At 39.9% G+C, this 20,951-nt stretch overlaps 5 protein-coding genes across 7 annotated transcripts; 2 read left to right on the top strand and 3 right to left on the bottom strand.

Moving 5' to 3' along the window:
- The first annotated feature begins 1,434 nt into the window (after nucleotides 1-1,434).
- On the top strand, nucleotides 1,435-3,676 carry LOC140774032 (protein PHYTOCHROME KINASE SUBSTRATE 1-like). Its single transcript, XM_073116860.1, has 2 exons — nucleotides 1,435-1,523; nucleotides 1,916-3,676. Exon 2 carries the CDS (start codon nucleotides 2,167-2,169, stop codon nucleotides 3,460-3,462), a length of 1,296 nt encoding a protein of 431 aa, XP_072972961.1. The 5' UTR covers nucleotides 1,435-1,523; nucleotides 1,916-2,166; the 3' UTR covers nucleotides 3,463-3,676.
- A 2,289-nt stretch (nucleotides 3,677-5,965) lies between these two features.
- On the bottom strand, nucleotides 5,966-7,179 carry LOC140774495 (myb-related protein 306-like). Its single transcript, XM_073117510.1, has 4 exons — nucleotides 7,164-7,179; nucleotides 6,923-7,079; nucleotides 6,697-6,826; nucleotides 5,966-6,605 (listed from the first exon to the last, which is right to left on the bottom strand). The coding sequence occupies exons 2-4, from the start codon at nucleotides 7,053-7,055 to the stop codon at nucleotides 6,044-6,046; spliced, it is 825 nt and encodes a 274-aa protein (XP_072973611.1). The 5' UTR covers nucleotides 7,056-7,079; nucleotides 7,164-7,179; the 3' UTR covers nucleotides 5,966-6,043.
- Nucleotides 7,180-10,185: 3,006 nt separating this feature from the next.
- Nucleotides 10,186-11,884, top strand: LOC140774279 (cyclic dof factor 1-like). The gene is made up of 2 exons (XM_073117202.1): nucleotides 10,186-10,322; nucleotides 10,644-11,884. Exons 1-2 carry the CDS (start codon nucleotides 10,230-10,232, stop codon nucleotides 11,655-11,657), a joined length of 1,107 nt encoding a protein of 368 aa, XP_072973303.1. The 5' UTR covers nucleotides 10,186-10,229; the 3' UTR covers nucleotides 11,658-11,884.
- A 2,745-nt stretch (nucleotides 11,885-14,629) lies between these two features.
- Nucleotides 14,630-17,446, bottom strand: LOC140774562 (transcription termination factor MTERF15, mitochondrial). The gene is made up of 2 exons (XM_073117601.1): nucleotides 14,971-17,446; nucleotides 14,630-14,765 (listed from the first exon to the last, which is right to left on the bottom strand). Exon 1 carries the CDS (start codon nucleotides 16,931-16,933, stop codon nucleotides 15,572-15,574), a length of 1,362 nt encoding a protein of 453 aa, XP_072973702.1. The 5' UTR covers nucleotides 16,934-17,446; the 3' UTR covers nucleotides 14,630-14,765; nucleotides 14,971-15,571.
- A 142-nt stretch (nucleotides 17,447-17,588) lies between these two features.
- Nucleotides 17,589-20,704, bottom strand: LOC140774563 (uncharacterized). Of its 3 annotated transcripts, none has more exons than XM_073117603.1 (4): nucleotides 20,572-20,704; nucleotides 19,802-20,347; nucleotides 18,826-18,860; nucleotides 17,589-18,743 (listed from the first exon to the last, which is right to left on the bottom strand). In XM_073117603.1, the coding sequence occupies exons 2-4, from the start codon at nucleotides 20,118-20,120 to the stop codon at nucleotides 17,796-17,798; spliced, it is 1,302 nt and encodes a 433-aa protein (XP_072973704.1). In that variant the 5' UTR covers nucleotides 20,121-20,347; nucleotides 20,572-20,704; the 3' UTR covers nucleotides 17,589-17,795. The 3 variants fall into 3 exon arrangements, with proteins under 3 accessions (XP_072973704.1, XP_072973703.1, XP_072973705.1); XM_073117602.1 differs by having other exon boundaries at nucleotides 19,802-20,320; nucleotides 20,572-20,698; XM_073117604.1 differs by having other exon boundaries at nucleotides 19,817-20,320; nucleotides 20,572-20,698.
- Between the last annotated feature and the right edge of the window lie 247 nt (nucleotides 20,705-20,951).

Below are 20,951 nucleotides of genomic sequence, written 5' to 3'. Positions count from 1 at the left end.
TCCCTACGTAATAAGTCTATCTTATATGGATAATAAAACATCTTACTACAAGATAAAGAATTCTTTACCCAAATCCTTACATACCTACGTAACTAGTCGTCTTATCCGCACAAGATAAAGAATTATTTATCCAATCCCTACGTAACAGTTATTATTCGAAATGAATCTCATGGAGAACGACAATAACTCGTAGTTATTAGCATCTAATTTGGATTTAATGAGTGTGGCTTCCGGATGAAAACAATTGTCACGTGTTCGTATAATATTATCATCTGATGTGATAGAATTAAAAACTCATTATCCTTAAAATATTCTTTTAGATCAATTGCTATCAATTAAGAGCTCTTCTTCCGTGCTTTTCATATCCATCTATCTTTCAACCGTGAAGAGAGATACAACGAAGATTAAGTTTTATAATCAGTTCAAAATTTGATTATCTATTTATAATTTCATTTAAATATTCTTTTGTATGTATATCCTTCTAAAAATATCTTTACATATATATAATCTTAGTAATTTACTAGAAATATATATATATATATATATATATATATTATATATATATATATATTATTAACTGAGAATAATGAACGCATAGCTGAAGAAAAAAGGTCTAACTGTATCTCTCACATTAGAAAAATTTAAACGAAATAAAAAACATGTCACACCTGGGAGTTAGGTAATTTTATTGAATGATTAGTATACCCTTTTTTATGTAATATATGGTTAGAAGTTGTTTAACTAAAATTTAGAGGGGTATTAAAATATTTCTCATTAATTAAACTTGCAATTTGTTTCATCTGAGCAGTACCCACATATTTCATGTGGTCCAAAATGATCATCATCTTAAAACTCCAAATGCAGCCATGGTGTTACCTTAGTCAACACGAACTCTATCAAGATATCCCAAAGTTTGAATACTGCTAATGATTCCAAAGATATCAGACTTTCGTATACCAAATTGCCAAATAGTAACCAGTTGATTAGTCTCTCTATTAAGAGCTGCAATAGTTGTTTTTATATTTCAGCGATAATATTCTCTTGTTTAGATTCTCTGCTTGCGTATGCACCCTATTTTCCAAATCTTGCCTGGTTACAAACCACAAATGCTTATTTGATTTTTTCTATTTAGCAGTGGATGGATGTGTTATACCCATAGATGGCCGTGCCGGTAGCGTACCGCACATCGCACGAAGGGTGCCGCACGGTATCCCTCGTAATAGTTCCGCCACTCGCCGTCAAGTTATCCGTTGCCGATCACCGTCGCCGTCGCCCGAGCGCGTCGGGGTTAGGAGGGAGAAGATGAGATCGAGAGAGAGATCCCGATCCGCAACTTAAATTTTAACTGATAATCTTTTATAACCTTATATATATATATATATATATATATATATATATATATATATATATATATATATCGATCTCTCTCTCGATTTCTCTCTCTCTCAATCTCATCTTCTCCCCCAGGCTAACGCACATGACGCTTTCGGGTGAGCGGCGAGCGACGATCGGCGACAATGAAGGTGAGTATCTCTTTTTTATCTTCTCGGCAAGTGCCGTGGCACGGCCATCGTTGGTTATACCTAAGAGTAAAGAAAATATCTCTAAATTTCTATTGTTAAATAAAAAAAAGATTTTTTATTTTGCATATATACCTATCAAAAGTTCCGTATTTGTTCGTATACTATTCTAAATTTCGTATTTGCATGCATATACCTTTCAAACTCTATTATTTTTGCATGGATATCCTTCTAGTTAATTTATTTATAACTATACGTTAAAAATATAAACCATTTAATATATGAGTAGACAAAAGATGCCCTTATTGAGAGTAATTCATACAAATAGAGTAATGGTATTTATATATTTTTACTTTTAAATGGATCAAAAGATAATTGGCGATTAACTTTTACAGGTAATCCATGCAAAAAGATAAGGGTTCTAAGAGTCTATTGTTCTAATAGTCGTTGGCCTATCTTTTGACTGCTATGTGCATGGCTACAAATATTTCCCCTCCCTTAGTTTTTTTTTGGCTTTCTTAGCTTGTCTATTAATGAGAGCCCATCATATGCCACTCCAATCTCATCCTCCCCTTTTGCAGATACTGGCCTTCTTTGGTATCTACTTAGATTCACTTTTATAGTTTTACTTCCTCTCTTACCTCCAATGGCCTCTTTGACAAACTCCTCATCGCTGGATACCAACCCCGGCCCTCTCCGGAACGATTCCTTCTCTTCCTACCTCAATCTCGTGAGACAAAGCTTCCAGTTCGAGCTCGAAAGATCCGGCCCGCACCGCTCGCCGTCTCGCCGGACGAACTTATCTCTAAACCGAAGGCGGTCGGATGACGGGGAGCTCGACATATTCGACGCCGAGAAGTACTTCAGCGGCGGGATGGACGGCGCCATTGAGCTGGCGGCGGTTAGAGGCCTCAAGAAACCGACGAAGAGAGAGGCGAAGGGGAGTATGAAGTCTAAGCCGATGCGGAGCCGGTATTCGAGCTCCGAGGCGAGCTGCAATAGTCAGAGCACTCTGCTCCGAGACCACCGGAGGTATCCTCGGGCAACGGACACACGAGGGCAGCAAAATGGTAACCGGTTTTTAAGCGTCTTCCGGTGCCCGTGCTTGGGGAAGAAGGCGGTCGACGTCGAGGTTGGAGCCTGGTCGGCTACAAAGCCCGCCGGCAGGGGCGAGAAGTTAACTTGGCTTCATGAGGTAAAGCATGGCAAGGACTTGCGAATGGAGAGGCTTGGCTTTGCATTTAAAGAGGAAGGCGTGCTTGCTTTCCCGCCAAATTTGAATTCCGTGGCGGCAAAAGTGACCGTTGGAAGGGAGTCGAGAAGAGAGGAGAAAAAAGTAGGTGAGAGAAGCTCTAGTCTTAGGACAAGCTTGACAACGCTGACTTTGGCCAATGCCGCTGCCAGGGGCGGCGGCGGCGGCTGCTGTAATGATGGCAACAATGATGATGATGGTTTAGGAAGCGAGTCGAGCTCGGATTTGTTCGAGATCGAGAGCTTATCCGTCAGCTCGCACCCGTTCTTCGAGCGCGACGGGGACGAGTCGGTGGCGACCGGCGGCTACGAGCCTAGCGAGGCGAGCATCGACTGGAGCGTGGCGACGGGCAGCGCCGCGAACTTGTCGGTCGCATCGGAGTCGAATGGCTATACTCCGAATGACATCGACGGCAAGAAGACCTCGAGGTCGCACCGGCCGGGGATATTCATGGGCTGCGTGAGCCGCAAGGCAGTGAGCGTGGCGGCCGACTCGCATAGGGCCATGTCGGTCTCCGGCCGGCACGAGCAGTTAGGGGTTGAAAGGTCCGCTTCGCCGATCACAAGGTGTCGCACAAGGAGTTTCGAGATGATTGACTCGGAGTCAGATCAGGAGGGGCAGCCAGAAGAACCGGCGGCGCCGACGGCGCTCTCGCAGATTCAGGCCCGGCGTACTCTTTACATGCACTAGAAGTTGATGGATTAAGTGAAGATTTCATGTACGATTGGATTGAGATATTGATGAATGATGTATTGCTATATTTTTCGTTAATTAATTTTGTGCAGCCTTAATTAAGAATGCGATGTTTATGTTGATAGATTAATTATTTGGTTGGTCATGCAACCAAAACATAAGCACATTAGTTTGTACTACCTAATGCTCATACCTTTCACTTAAAACAGAAGTTGTGCACGAAGTTTTTTCTGATGGGTAACAGGATAATCTTAGGCCTCATGCACTTAATGCTCATACCTTTCAAGATATGGTATCCCAGATATATGCCAAAATGCAATTTGTCAGAGTCTCTCTCAGGAGTTATGGTGATAACTACATAAAATATTATTTTGGATCCACATATACTTAACCTCATCTGGCACGGAAATCTCCATGCTCTCCTCTCCTGTCAGCTTCAGGGTGAACCTTGAAGATAGCTACTACTCCACTCCATGGCTATATATATATATATATAATGTAATCAAGAAAGAAGATGAGATTACATAACAAATTAAAACGCTGGAAATTTTCAATTTCTCAATCACAAGCACTTCAGATTCATGGTGGTTTCGCAAACTCGATCACCAAAACTTATTCAACAAAGAAGAAGTTGATATTAATATGATAGCCACATCTCACAACTTGGGGGCTATTCAGATATCCTCCAGCTCGAATAGATGAAGAGGAGAGTTCGCCATGCTCTTGTCACCTTCATGATGGCTACTCATCAATGTCTCTCTTTTGGGCTCATCATGCCTCGATCACAATTTGCATGGGAGTTTCAAAGATAGGCCACAGATGATCATTCCACCATGTTACATGCCCACCAAAATATATGTTCTTTAATCCACCATATCATAAAGGATAAGACCCATAAATGTGTCACATGTGATTACAATATATAGGTCAATACGGCTTACTGTTTGCCTTAAAACTTTCTCATCCACTTGTGTAGAACTAGAACCTCATCTTACAAGTTGCATGTGATAAATATTTAAGGTTGCAATTTCTTGCCACATACTTTCTAGCTAACTAGGACCCATATTGCTACAATGGTTTTAATTTCTTACCACATATAAAGATATATCTTCTCTCTCTCTCTCTCTCTCTCTCTCTCTCGGAGAGATACAAGTTGGTGTATCTAAAAACAAAGAGGAGATCACCATGTCTTATGATGAGCCCCATGACAGAAGGTCTAGCCATGCTAGGTCATGCATTTTAGCCAATTGGATCTACCTATGTATTACATATATACATACATACATACCGAGTGAAAGCATACAAGGGAACCAGAAGGAAACCGGCCCGGCCCAGTCCGGCCCAAAGCCCAACTTAGCCTTTGAAGAGATCAGACTAATGCTTGAAGGCCCTTGGAATCTTAAACCAAAATGTTGATGATTAAGATTTCTTATATGTGGGTAAAATTATAAATATGATGTAACCTAACAATATTGATCATGGTGTTACTTAACTAAGTAAAAGAGAAATTTGTTTACATTTGCTGGTACTTAACTAAGTAAGAGAAATATTATTTGTCTTATATCACTACTCATTTTTGTACAAATTGGTTTTTTAATCCTGCCATCTTCCCTTAAGTTTCTTATATAGTTGACAAATGCCATGGTCCCCAATTCATGTCATTGTGATGCATGCCACCAGGCCATGCACCTACTCATATAGTTATCTAATTGCTCCTTTTAATGTCTCTTTGGTTGCCCATGACGCTGTCTTCTTGCAACTACTTACGAGGAGTGAAGACAGCAGTTAGGAAGAGTGATGGTAACCTACCAAGCATGGCACATTTTGAGAGGAGAGTTCCTTAGCCATGAGATAGCTTTCACCAACTAAGCATCTTAATCAAAATGGGATCTCATGTCCATCTCCCTCGTGAGCCATGTCTGTCCCAATTTCATGTTTGTATTGATAACTTCTCAATTGCTTTACAAACTTATTGTTAGAAAAATAATAATGTTTATAATTGATATTTTAATATTTTCCTTGGTTTCTGGGCTTAAAATATTTTGATAATCTCATAAAGCAGATTTGGTTTAAATGGATTGAAATTTTATATTTTAAATGATAGAATTCAAACTCAATACTTCATTTTTTAATACTACGTTAAACCTATTTTTAAAATTTATCCTCTAAGAAATACGAGTCCATAGTTTCCTCAAAGAAGCCTTGTACTCTTAATCTTCTTTCCGTTTATATAATGAGAAAGAGACTTGTTGCATGCTCTCTTGATATCAGTCCACCCACTTGTGTAGTTGAAGGCATGCATTTAATGGTACTTACTCTCCTGTGGAGCATTCATGGCATTTAATGGCATACATGAGAGTCTTTTACGGCGCTTTCTTTTTTTATCCCAGACTATGTAGTTGGCTATATATGTTAGCAAAGATTAGTACATGGAATAGAGAGAACTAAGATGATTTATGTAATAGATAAACCAAGTAATATATACAAAAACTTTCCTCCATTGACCTCCTTTGAGATGAGAAGTAGTCTACGTACATACACGACAAGACCAAAGTACATAGAATTAAAGAAAGATCTATCAAACAATGTCATCTAATTCCCCTTGCTCCACATTCTCATCAAACAACCAAGACTCAAGCAAGGAGAGTGTCACCTGGCCCTCAACATTCTCAGGTGACATGACATGGTTACAAGTGCTCGCTGTTCCATGGCTAGAGGATGAATAGCAAGTCTCAGTCAAGCCAGCAGAGGTGGTCTGTTGTGATGTGCTGGGCTTTGGTGAACTCTTCTTCATCCATCCCTCGAGAAGCCTAGAGATGTTATTAGTACTCGAAGCATAGCCATTAGGGGAGGAGGCCTTCAGCTGCTCAGGTGTGGGGCAAGGGCTGGGCTTGTTGTCAATAGACAAGGCATTGAAGAGAGCTTGTCTTGCCATGTTGATGTCAGTTTGCAGCCTCTTCTCCCACTGGAACTTTGAGATGGACTTGTGGCTTGAGACTACTAGTCCGCCGCCGACGCTCGTCGGAGGATAATTCGTGCTTGTTTCGGCCTTTCTGAGCTTCTTCTTCAGGTGGGTGTTCCAGTGGTTCTTGATGTCATTGTCTGTTCTTTCTGGGAGATATGAAGCTATGGCTGCCCATCTGTAAGAAGGTGCACCGATTAACATGGTACCAGAGCGAGCGATAAGAAAGATCGTCGAGTTCACTCAAATTTGTTTGAATCTATCCTTACCTATTGCCCAAAAGAGCTTGGAGTTGGATGATGAGCTTCTCCTCCTGATCTGTGAAGTTACCTCTCTTGATGCCAGGCCTGAGGTAGTTTGTCCATCTAAGCCTGCAGCTCTTGCTGCATCTCATCAGACCTTTAAAAAAACAACAAGAAGATTAACGACATCAGCATGCAATCTTTGCCATGTCCCAAATGCCATCTTTGGATCACAGGGATCTAAAAATCTCACCCGTTTTGACTGGAACAATCCCCCAGTTCCCTGGCCCATGTTCATGAATGTAGGAGACCAAGATGATATCTTCTTCTGGTGTCCAAGGACCCTTTTTTACCCCCAGTTTCTCGCAAAATGGAGGTCTTCCCATGTCTTCGTCTTCCTTACCTTTCCCCTGTTAGATCTCGTCAGAGTCAAAGAAAGAAGACAACAAAGTTTTATAAACATATAAAGAGACCAGTTTCAAGTTTCAACGCACATGCACATATGTGGAGTTCTTGGGCTATGCGCTCAGAAGTCGTTGACTTTACGATAGGAACAGGGAGGCTTAAGGATTTGGATATTTGAACAAGAGTCAAAACGGCGACCCCAAGGAGCATTTACTAGTGGAGGTGATCCCAAAGTCAAATCGGTGGGGGGTTGAAACGAAGGGCCTAAAAAGAACCGCGTGCCATTTAATTATGGAGATCGCACTTGGAAGGCGAAGAACCCTAAAAGGATTTAACCGAACGCATCAAAACTATGGCTATTAGAAGCATAAACTGAACAAACGTGAGGATTTTGTTATAGTGGTATTTTTGACTTAGTTGCCTAAAAGTCAAATAAAACACTAAACTTTGTCTATACTGTTACTGTAGATAAAGCTCGTTTTTTTTAAATAAATTAAGCTTTCACGATTTAATCTTAACACTTAATAAACACTAATCTGGATGGAATTAAAAGTATAATATTCCATCTATTCTGAATAATATTTTATTTATTTTTCTAATACAATATTCGAGATTAAACTACTCCAGTTTGGATTCATTGAACTTATGAGATTTAGTTTTAGTGCTTCTATGCAATTTTAGTAATATAGGAGGGGAGGGGGCTTAATTTTTCTCTTTTATCATCCAGCGACCAGCAACCATTTATAATCAATACACAATGTACAATGTTACACCATCACTTGTGAGCAATGTATTTTTCAGATTATATTTGTTTATCAAACAATAAGGTGTGGCTCAATATTTTTCAATAAATAGGGCTCTGTTTATTAAAAAAAATGTAATAAAAAGAGAGTTTTATTTATAATATAAGTCAAAATATACGGTATTATTATATAGGATTTGGCTAACTCTGACTTTACTCACTCATGCATGGTTTAAAATAAAAATCCTTCGACTTGGTGGCTTGCAACTATTGCTCATTTTCACATAACTCGTAGTTATATATATTTCTTGACATATTAACTATTTTTCTCAAAAAATATATATAAAATGATAAAATATTATTTAATTTTTTTTTTAAACACCCTGAGGGTTTTTCCATAATTTAAAAGGCCAATATATACAAAGTCAGAGATGAAAGAGTGCATACATACAGGGTCTAAGTGTGATTATCCCTCGAATAAAATTCTTACATGTGGACATATGGGTTTTGGGCCATGGCCCATTCATTTGCTTTAATGTATCTTGGACACGTGGCAACTGAAGCTCTGGGCCCACAGGGCCCATGAAGCGTTTGCTGAAAGAGTCGAGCATATCATTTGATGGGCCATGCTATTTGGTGGGCCATTTTAACTTTAAAGAGAACAAGTTGCTTCCTCCAACTGCAGCTTCTTAATGGAGAAAAAGAAGGATGTGCAATGATTCCAATGAATCACCTCAACTTATCCAAAAACACTATAATGTACCTAAACTGGAATAAGAACATTGAATAACTATTCCAAACAAACTGCAAGAGAGCTCATATATTCTTTCTGCCATCCAGATCACCCTCATTTCCTTCTCTGCTGAACTGCTTCAGTAATCAGTACTCTTCTCTGCAAGATATGTTCTCTAATAAGCTACAAACAGAAGATCATCCACTGCATCTAAAGAGTTGCAGAGTGTACCTGAGCTGCCAAAGTTGCTCCAAGTCCTAAGAAGGAACATAGGAATGAAGAAGAACAAAAAGGGTAGACTTTTGTGAGACTTTGAGAGGATTACATGCTGAAGGTTTTGCATGCATGCATGCAAGGGAACAATGAGGTAGGTGAAGGTCAATGCAATCACTAGCAGATAAAGGAAATGAAACCCTTTCCATGCCTTTATTCAGATTCATGAGCTCTCTTTTTATGGAGCCCCATATCTTATCTTAGACCAAGATTTAAAATAAAAAGGAAATTCTTCAGTGCAATTCTATCTATCTAACATCACTCTCCTTCCTTTAGCTAGTGCCACACTATGGAGCAGGCTCCATTACCTTAGCAATAGACCTTCAAAATTACCAAAGAATCCTAATATGAGACAAAGAAACCAAGTACAACAAGAGGGTTTCTTGGTAAATTTGAGTGTGATACAAGAAGAAAGAAATTCTAACAAAAGGGACTAGCAATGTTGTTGGTGGAAAGATATCATTAGATGTAGGAATCTTCAATAGGAAGTCAGGGAGATAATTTTGGAAGTGGGGAGATATAACAAGTCAAGTTTTTGGAAGGCTGGAATGCACTACCAAATATAGTGAGGTGTGACAGTAGCTAGGTGATCATGGTTTAGTAATTTTGTGTTTTTAAAATGAAAGATGCATTACTTACTAACTCATTTAGTCAATTGAGTCAAACTTCATTTATTCATATCTAACCCTAGAAGCTAATTACTTCATTTATACCCTCTATAGAATTACTTCATCCAATGCTTAGCAAAAAAGAGAGAACAAGCCACAAACAAAGGAAAAAAGTCTAAGGAAAAGCTCACCACACACTAGAAATTGAAGAAAAGTTACAGAGGGAATAAAGAGAGAAACTAGAGAGTAAAATAAATAACCCGCAACAATAATTATTTTAAAAAGATATTATGTTTTCGAACGAGATTACAAATAAGATGATATGACAACATCGTAGCTAATATCTCTCACGACTGCCATATACTTGGAGGAATAGAAATTTGGAAGTTTTTTTTGCTTCTTTGACCAAAAATTGGAAGAGAGGAGTTTATTATTGGTGCTGAGTTAGAATGGCCACCTTCTGCACCACAATGCTTGGTGTTGTGGGGGTGAATTCTTGGGTGATGATAAGAAAGGCCAAAGGAAAAGGCAAAGAGAATAACTAAGAGAATCAAATAAACCCATCTCCTAAGACCACAAAGGGAACTTGTGGCTCAGAATCCCCTCCCACTGCTGACGTGGACTTTTAAATCCGGGCGGGCTGGGGAGGAACTCGAGCAGTTAAAGGTGGAGGGAATTGGATAAAAGGAACAGAGCACAGAGAGAGAGAGAGAGAGAGAGAGAGAGAGAGAGAGAGAGAGAGAGAGAGAGAGAGAGAGAGAGAGAGTTAGAGGGCAACAAAGGAGAGAAAGAAGGGGAGATGTCGGAGATTAAGGATTCTTCTATAAAGCTCTTTGGAAGAACCATCTTACTGCGGCAGCCAAATAGAGATTGTTACAAAGAAGCAGAAAAGGTATATATTGTTGAGTTCTTTGTTCATTCTTTAAAGGTTTCTCCAAGGTTTTGCTTGGGTATGGTCTTCTTCTTTTTCATTACGATTCATTTAATGGGATCTTAAGAGCAATCAAATCTTGTAGTGGTTCCAGAAAAAAAGGAGAAGGAATAGAGATGAATCTTTTAGCTTTGAATTATTATGTGCTTAAAAGTGGTCATACAAAGTTCGTGTTTTAAGTCTTTCAAGCTAATATAGATTTGTTATTAGGAGAAAATTTTGCAGCATGATTGTCTGTTTCTTGCTCAATCTAATAAAGACTGTAAACATTATAATTTTCAGGAGTTTCAGAACAACGCTGAAACTGCTGCTCATTCCAAAGACCAGGATCATGAGCAACCAAATTCCAGAGAAAAGGTGGATGATCCCCCGGACGACGACGCGTCTACGAAGAACTCAGCGACTGATGCAAGTAATTCGAAAGAGGAAGTGGTAGCAGCCAAGAAGCCCGACAAGATCCTCCCTTGCCCGCGCTGCGACAGCATGGACACCAAGTTCTGCTACTACAACAACTACAACATCAACCAACCTCGGCATTTCTGCAAGAACTGCCAGAGGTACTGGACTGCCGGAGGCACCATGAGGAATGTTCCGGTCGGCGCTGGCCGTCGTAAGAACAAGAATTCAGCATCCCTGTATCGCCATATGACTCCCGACTGCGCCGTTCTGAGGTTCGGTAACGAGATGCATCTCTGCGAACCGACGGCGGAGAATTGCGGCCAGAAAAGGTTGCAAGTGGAGGATGCCAATGACCACTCAAGCGGATCTTCTTTCATAGGATTAGGCTGTAAGCTGGAGGAAGAGAAGGCTAATGTGACAGTAAGAACGACTGGGAATTGTCCAGAGATTCAAACTCGTTGGCCTTGTCTTTGGAGTAGTCCATCACCTGGCTTCTGTACTTCAAGTTTTGCTCTTCCATTCTATCCAGCTGCAGCAATCCCTGGTAGCACTTGGACCATTCCATGGCTCTACTCGCCGGCTACTTCATCCACAGCTCCTACCTCAGGCAAGCATGCAGGAGAAGGAAATGGGCTCAAAGAGAGCACCACCCAGGAGAGATGCATTTGGGTGCCAAAGACGCTCAGGATTGATGATCCTGATGAAGCCGCCAAGAGCTCTATTTGCGCAATGTTCGGCATCAAGAACGACGAGGCTGAAGCGGTCGGCGGCAAGAGTCTCCTCAACGCATTCCAACCGAAAGACGATTTTAAGAACCACGCCGCGAAGAACTCCAGGCTCTTGCATTCCAATCCTGCGGCTCTCTCGCGATCTCTGGACTTCCAAGAGAAAGCTTAACGGGGATTATAAAAATTTTGCTCTCTTAAACTATCACAACTGAAATTTTCCAATTAGGAAGAAGATGGCCACTCAACATGTAAATAAGGAGATAAGTGAGAGGTGAGGGAAGTATATATATATATATATATATATATATATATATGAAACTTATATAATTGAAGAACATCCTGTTCATCACCTCAATATTGTCAACTTTTTCTTTGAACTGAATTGAGACCATATATGTCAAGATGTAATTCCATCTCCATAACATGGAAATTTGCATTATAAAGCCTTAAAAGAGCAGAGACAGTCACATTACGAATGATTGAGATAATTCAAGCACAATCTTATTCTCATGCAAAAGGTAGAGAAAATGAGCAAAGCTACTGTGGGTCTTCTTTACTTTGAGAGGATAAGGTCGAATAGCTAATCCATGGAACCAAGCATCTTTCTTTTTCATTGCTACCTTCCAATTGAATCCTAGAAAGATAAGAAAGAAGAAAAGGAGAATAACGAATGCAAAAAAGATGCACTTTCTTTGTTCAGTGGCATAGAGAACACTACACTAAGAACAAACATAGATTGGTTCTTTTGGCACAAAAAGAGAGGACAAAAGATAGCGCCTTATCTATTCGATGGTGCCAGATATAGCTTTCTCTATGTTACCATACTGAGAAAAATGCCTTGAATTCTTTTGGAAGACCTTTTGACTCTTTTCTAAGGTATCATTTTTCCATGTTTCTGTAGACTTTACTTTTAAGTTCCATTAAATTCAAGTAGAAGATGCTAAGAAATAGATGTAAACAAAGTGAGAAACAATGTGACAAAATCCAATCTAATTTTTCTGTTTGGGGAAGATAACGAATCAAGTTCAGTCAAACTAATTTAAATCTAATGGGAAAAAAAAAAATAAGAGAAGAAAAATACATCTTGTAGTCAAGCATCTCTGTATCTTTGGACTGCAAAGCAATCTTCTAGTACTACATGGATTTAACTTGGTTTACAACAGCACCAGAAATTACAATGCTAATATACATGGGCATGGTCTTTCATCTTCTTCAAAGAAAGGAACATCCTAGTCATAGAGTAGCTTAATCAAAGTGAGGAAGGAATTAGATCTCATTCTTTTTCAAAATCTACCATGCTTTGCCATTGCAAGTCCATGGCGTGGTCCTACTTAACTTTCCTAGCCACTATGAAGTCAAAAAGAAGTCAAGTCTTTGGGGGTACTGTCTGGCATCTACTTAAAGCAGTTCACTTAGGCAAAGTCTTAAATACACATTCCGGTTGAAGCTAACGAGGAAAGTAGAAGTGGAGACCAAACTGGCCTCACTAGAGACGAGAGGAAGACAAATTTTCAGCAAAATTACATAAAAGAGAGAGAGAGAGAGAGAGAGAGAGAGAGAGAGAGAGAGAGAGAGAGAGAGAGAGAGAGAGAGAGAGAGAGAGAGAGAGAGAAATTGAACACTATTGCCAAAGTGATCACAAATTACTTTAAGTCAGATGACATCTGTAATCTATAACTTTGCTAAAATGCTTAGCTTAAGAGCTCGCCAAGTAATCTATAACTTTACTAAGTTTTATTTGAAAACTGGTATGAACTTCGTGGTTAACATGTCAAGGTAGTTGATAGAAGGTTTGAGATGCATAGAGAGTATTTAAACGAAAATGTTGAGAAAATTCGAAGAAAATGATGCCTACGTAGCTTCTGACTCTATGTGCCTGTCTTTCTATATCTTTAATGTCGTCTTTTAGCGGCTATGAATTTTTCTTTCTTGCAGAAATATACTGATTGGAGTTGACGAGCTACTAAAGATGGAGAAATGTCATGCTAACATTATTGTAGTCCTGTAGATGCCATGAGGATTACAGAAGAAACAACAGCGGATTCGAAAATGTTGGAAAGGATGTAAAAGAGATCAAACTAATAACCAAGCTACAAGCTTGATTTAAGCCCATTTAATCTCTCAAATTAATAAATTAAACTCAAATTACTTGATTGGAATGGTGAACGAGATTAACAGCAACTTCTTACTTCCTATAACAAAATTTAACAGATTGTATTAGCATTAGTCTTTATGCTTACAAATTTCTGCTTGTTTGCCTAAAATCAGGAGCAGGAGAATGGTTTAAACTGAAGAAATACTATGCCTTCTTTGATGCTTCTCGCTTTCCATGAAATTTCCACTTTAGTCCGGAATCAAAGATACTTCCAACTTGAGGAACCTGGTTCCTTCCTACAACCAGAGCTCTTGCCAGCCTTAAATCTCTTTTCCAATCCACACCTATTTTTCCTAATTTCCACCATCAATGCACCACACAAGAACCTTCCTCTCTCGATAGCTGCCCTGGTTTCTTCCAGAAAAGAAGGGCAAAAAACCTCCTCCTTTTCAGATATATATGTACAGAAGCATCTCAATTAATATTCCATTCTTTTGACTAAAATGTCCTTCCAAAAGAAGGTTCTCTGCAATGAGATTAAACGTAGGAATAACATGAGAAACCACGCTTCTTCTTTTTTTATTTTTCAGACAACTCAGGCATCTTATAAAAGACCCAACTTCAGGTACCCTATCATCATTGAACTAACACCAATCTCTTCTCTTCCTCTCGTCTCTCGTTCTCTCAACCACAACCAAATAGAAATTGATGGAGACGTCATCGACCACTGCAATATTCCACTCTCTTTCTTTTCCAGAATCAGTTGGCTTTCTCTTCTTTCATACTGTAATTGTCTGGGTCGTCATGGTACTTCAGATGTTCTTGCCCACCTATCTATCCCTACTACTGTCTTACATTAAGCCTTTCAGAAGCTCATCCATGGTGCACGATGAAAAGAAGATAACAAAACCATCGAGACAGCATGACTGCAACCATCAGCTGACCGGAGAAGATGTGAAGATGATAATTGGCAGAATGGGGTTAAATTTCAGCCAGGATGATGAGCAGCTCAAGGGAAGCATGGACTTTGAAGAATTCTCTAACTTGTTTGAAGAGGAGGAGCCCAGTTTCCAGGAAGTGAAGGAGGCCTTCTTAATGTTTGATGAGAATGACGATGGTTTCATTGATGCAATGGAGCTGCAGAGGGTTCTTCCCAAGCTGGGCTTCAGAGAAGGGACAGACCTGCAAGCATGCAAGCAGATGATCATGGCATATGACATAAATCATGATGGAAGGATTAATTTCATCGAGTTTGTCAAGCTTCTGGAGAGCAGTTTTTGCTGATATTAATGAATTTCCCTTCATTTTCTTCTTCAGAGTGGTACAAAGACTATTTCTGATGAGAAACTAATGAAAGCAATTGACATAGTTAATTGGCATGATCTACCTGTCACGACTCTTGCTTTGTCTGTTATCCACCATCAGCATCTCACTCTCATGCCAAGGATGAGAGCACTAGAACAGCACAAGATTGCTATGTCATGCCACCCAATGGTTAACATGAAAGGAGGGAAATAAAAGAATCCTCAACAAGAGAGCCTCCTCCATTCCAGACCTCAGAAGGATATAGACCTGATTGTATACCTTTGAAGTGATAATCCTCATAAATTTGTTGGTGGTCTATATTTTCCTCTGCTTAAATTTTTTACCCTTCCGTGTATTAATAACTGTTTCAGTTCTATCTTCATGTTTTATCCATTTATTTCCATTACAAAATAGAAAATACAAAAGGACACACAGTTCACCTTCTTCAGCCTTTCAAAAAACCTTGAGATTCCTTGGTGCTTCAGACTGATACAGTGATACCAGTGTACAGATTAAATTTCTAAAGCAAGCATGAAATCAATCCCTGCTCTTATTGGTCCATAAAATAGGTAGCATTTGGTTGCATTATATTACTCTAACCATTCAAGGTCCTTCAAATCCATAATAATACGTGAAGATCATTTGTGAAGGATGCCAGCTCATTTCGAACTCTAGCACAATTGCTAAGCGAGGGATTCCATGAAAAGCCTCATGTTTTTCACATCCTCTTTTGACCCTGCAAATTTCTGTGGCTTAAACAGCTTCCACATTCCAGTTGGATGACGTGATTTAACTTCTTTCTGTCTTACTAGTCCTCCAAAAATCTTTTCGCACTCTGGATATGGTTTCACAAACAGGTTATAAAACTTAAGCCTGCTAAGTTTCACTATATGATCCATTCCTACCTCATCTCCAAGACCACCAATTGATACCAAATATTCAATCACATCATAACGTGGAATTATATGTTTCTGGAGATTTACTCCCAAGTATTTGGGATAGTCAACTAGATATGCAATGCCAAACTTAATCTTGTGGAGCAAAAACTCAATCTTTTTCTCTATGTCCTCCAAATCATATATAATCACTCTCGGTTCTTTAAACAATACCTTAAAGGCATCTCTATGAATCAAACCATGCCGGCACAAGCAATCCACTCTAAGCTTCACATCCATCGCTGCTCTCAAGTGACCCCTACTGAGGATCTTCTCCTTAATTGGCTGCCTGCACTTCAAACCATTCATCAATCCCACACACCGAGAAAGTTCTCCAACTTCCATGTTGAGAAGGAGCCTCGGATCATCGTGTAGCACTGTCCTGACCTCATTTCGGGTGAAACCCAATTCTCTGAATTCCTCAAACAAGAGCCTCAACCTACCTTCAACACTTAGTGCAAAGTATCCAGGGAAACGACGACATATCCGATCAATCTCGTCCAACTTAAGTCCAATACCTCTTAACATATCAATTTTGCCACCAATATCAGACGAATCCTTCAAAAAAATCAGAGGCAATTCCTTCACAACGCTTACCAGTGTTTCATCTCTAAAGCCCATATTCTTCATAAAGAGTACATTTCTGCGGATATCTTCAGGCTTGATAGCGAACCTTCCGGATTGTTCTAGAACCTTCTGGATAACATAAGGAGGAACTAATCCAAGCTCCATGAAAACTATCTGCCATTCTCGCAAGAACTTGGGATCTAAAACCGAAGGACAAGAGCAAAGAGTCGATACGAGAGAATTCGGGGAGAAGCCCAACGAAAGGAGAATCTCAATACACTTTTCGGCATCGGAAGGGTTAGAGTCCAACAAAAAATTGTTCTTTTGGATGAATTCGAGAAGGTGGGATTGGGCAAATCCGTACCTTTGCAAGATAGCAGCGATAGCGACCTGCCGTGAGAACAGAGATGTTGACGGAGATGTCCCCGAGAGACGTGGGTATTTGGAGAAAGACCGGAAGTTCCGCAGTGGGCGAGACGAGATTTCTCGGAATTCGGGTGGAATGCAATGGGAAAGACGACGCCCTAAAGCCCTAATCGCCATTGTTGAGACTTGGCGTAGTTGCGTGACACACTCGCACCGCTATGTGGCTGACTTCTCGAATTAAATACGATTGGTTGGCTACTTGGCTTACCAACAAATACCCAATCTGACCAAGAAAATAAACTCTATTTATCTTTTAATACAATATTTTTCTACCGAATCTATTAATATTTTTTGTCTTTTGACTTAATAATTGATAGGGTTTTAGACGAAAACAGAGTTAAGTAGTGGATTCATACCTCACTGGATATTTGCCTATGCTTTTAGAGGATGACAAATTGGTAAGAATCTCATAGTTCCCTCAAATAGAGGATCAGATGATACCATGATTCTTTGCAAAATTTGATCTAAATCTGAAAACTAGATGATAATACTTAACTACCAAAATCTGACCCTACATGTGCATCGATTCACAAGTCTTTTTCCAGAATTCTCATCCATATGAATCAGAAGTGCTCTGAAATTCCTGTTGGTAAATGGATTTACAGCAGCAGTACCGGAATGACAGAAATTAGACTTTCAGAAATCTGAACTGGATAAAAGAGAGATGAAGTCAAGGGAAATGCAATGTGAAACCCTTTGAAAATATAGAGAAATCAACTACTACATTGTAGGTTAGATTTCATTAAACATGGAGTAGTGACGAACAACTATATGCAAAACAAGCAGATGATTCGTAATAAATAGCACCTACTCCCTCGTGAATCAAATTCTTCATACAAAGAAACCCAATATATAGATTAGCCAATTATAGCTCTGATCCAGAGGCAATCACAGCTACCAAGAGGGAGTTAAGATCCTCACATCCCCTACACCAAGGACCGAAATGCAATCTTGTATTTTACTCGCCAAGTGAAAGTTGTCACAATCCTTTTAATGTGGAACAAGACGCCTTTTCTGAGCACCCAACAGCCCCATGCTCCCCAGATACTCGTCCGTGAAACAGGTGTGATGAATGGAACCCACTTCTCTTCAGATTTTCCACCCGGTGATCCTTACCTGTGTTTCCCTTCAATGACAAGTGTCTCTTGAGTCGATTCCGACTCAGCAACAGTGCGCTGCTTGCTTTCGGTACATGTAGGGCTCTTTCAACACAGTCACCCACTTGAGCACAGCTCCATGCTCTTGAAGGAGCTTCCTCCCCAAGAGATCTCAACCTTGGGAGTCCACTTTTTAACCTGCAAACTGCCCATTGCTCTGTAAAATTCTCCAGCGACTTCTCACATAGCGGACAAGGTGGATCATGTCTCTGTGTTTTAGGTGTGGTCCGGTCTAAGCATTCAGCATGATAGACATGGCAGCATGACAGAACACCTGCTATTGGCATATCTCCACTGCGAACAATTCGACGAGAACCCCATGGTGATCTCTGTGATAAAAGCCTCTCACAAAGTCCACATTTTGTGCTTTCATACATATTATTAGCTGACAAACTGTAGGATTCAGATTCAAATAAATCAGAGACATCAGCAAAATCAACACTACTAGCACTACTCCATTGCATTGATTCTCCTCGAGTGTGACCAGCAGACCCCAGGGGACCAGGAGACTGTAGCCCCTTTAGTGCTCGAAAGGACCAAGAATCAGAATGTAAAGTATTACTGGAGCTTGTGGTGCCAACGGAACTACAACCTTCCCCTTCAAAAGAGTGCTCAGGAAGTGAGAGAGGATGAATTGGCTTGGAGATGAAAGGACGGCGGCTCGGAAAGTTGTGGTGCGCACATGCATGATTTTTGGACATGAGCTCACCTTCACTACCATCCGAATGAGAGGAAGTGGAACCACCATGATATGGCAGTCTTGAAGTTCCCTACAGAGAGAAGCAAATGTCATGCACATAGAATCTTACTAAAAGCTGGCTTAAATCCATGGTTAAAATAAAGTTGACTTACCTCCATAAACAATGAGAAAACTGGAGGTTCAGATGCTGGTGTGAAAAGAAAAGCAAAACTTCTTCAGCTAGCAGATGGAAAGACATGCATAGGCATATTTAATATTGTAAAGTATAGGATAAGTGCCAATTTGCATGTCCATATACTACAACAATATTACAGAAGGAAATGAAAAAAACAAGAATAAATAGAAGCTACTCACAGCAAAATTGCTTTATTTGTGGCACACTCTTCATAAAAAACAATAGCTTGGAAGTACAATGAAAATACTATGGTGCAAGAATTAGAAGAAATTCTAGAGTTACAATCAAACAAGTATCTGATTGAAGATAATAAGATAGAAACTTCTGACAAGTGCAACCACAATGGTACAAAAAGTGGGGTGAATCTTGGTGACAAGTAAAACTTGACTCCTTGAGTAAATATCAAAGGTATAATCTGTTTAATACTCCTTTAGTTAATTATCAAGAAGTTCTCTTTCATATTCTTGCTTCAATTATTATTAATAACCAGAAAAAGAAATCTATATTAGTGACTATATTTCTCCAGGTTATTATTTTTGAGAATTCACATAACCTGCAAAACATTAATACACGGGTAGGATTGCATAATCACATAACATATCTACATGAGCAGATTCCAATATGTAGTCCACCTTAAGAACAAAGAACAAAATATGATTTATAGGATTTCAAGTCCTCATATTTGGTCATGAAAACTCTAGGCTAAAGAATCAATAAGGCAAATGAAGCAAAGATGATTATCAAATGTACCGTGTTATGTTGCCAAACATCAATAAGAAAATGGCCAGGCCTGAAACACCATTCTAATAGCACGCCACCAAGCAGAAGATCATGAATTAAATGTCCTTACCTCAAACTAGAATGTGAATGTAATTGCAGCTATCATTCATAATATCAAGCTACAATCTAAACCAAATGAACGGAACAAAATAAGGGAAGCTGTAGCAGCATACCTCTAACAAACTCACCAATATTAACCCCTTGCACCGGAGGTGGTGTCAGCTGCTGCTCTTGGAAGCTACCATCAGGGCTGCTAAAATATGAAATGGGTCCTTCTGAAGCAGAATACGTATTGTTAGGAGGGTGATCACCCCGTTCCCAGCTTCTACTCCCTTTACTATTTGAAGACAGCGACGACCCATAATTTGCAACTCCACCATCTCCTTGCGACCCATAAGACAACCCTTCCGAATGGAACCGGTAGTCCCATCTCCTTGACAGCGGAGGTGAGAAGCTCGTGTTTGTCCGCCAGAATGGATCGTTCCGACCCATAGACCACTCTCTACTTGCCGTGCTAGCCCCATGTGGCCTCGCGGCCACGCAACAAAGAGACCCCGTCGCAGCTATTCCTTAGAAGCGCCCCAAAGATTGAATTTTTCCAAAGCTATAAAGCCCACCAATTTCCAGACTATATAGCATGAGCCCAAAGAGAACTTCTTTTCTCCAACCAACCGCAAGTATCACGAAGGAACCTATAGGAAGATTTCAGTTTGCAATAACTGTAGAGTTGCACAAACCTAAATCAGATACAGCTAGAATAGAGACTACTATACTGTTTGCAGGCAGGACAAATGTGTGTGTGTCTGTGTGTGTGGGGAGGGAGACGGGGACTTTTTGGTGTAGCTTTGAAGTGAGGAAAAGCTTCGAAATCTACGGAGCCATGAGACAATCTACCGAAATAATTGAAGTAAACAAGCGAGAGAGATTGAAATAGAAAGCTTACGAGGGCGTCGGCAGAGACAAATAGAGTCAGGGGAAAGCGGAGAAGCGCGCATTTAGATGGTGAGCAAGAACCCTAATTTTATATTCCTCTACTCTAGAGAGAGAGAGAGAGAGAGAGAGAGAGAGAGAGAGAGTGTGTTGCCTTTTGCTGTGAATGGAAGAGTCTTCTTCCGATTTTACCCCGATATTTTTGAGGAATTCCTCCTCGGGCCAGCGGAGTAATAACTGTAGGCCTAGTGATATACGTCGGCACGAATCTTGACGTACCAGTCATCTCGTGATTCAAAGAATTTGAAACGTGTCAGGCCTATTTGTCGTGCTTCTGACATTCTCAACTGATAATAATAAATCGCCGGACAATTATTAGATAACAAAAGTGCT

The sequence above is a fragment of the Typha angustifolia genome, chromosome 13 (genome assembly GCF_048772165.1).
Source record: "Typha angustifolia cultivar Huaian chromosome 13, ASM4877216v1, whole genome shotgun sequence".
In the NCBI taxonomy this organism is placed as follows: domain Eukaryota; kingdom Viridiplantae; phylum Streptophyta; class Magnoliopsida; order Poales; family Typhaceae; genus Typha; species Typha angustifolia.
Note: the sequence above shows the minus strand (reverse complement) of the source record. Positions and strands in the feature narration are given on the sequence as shown.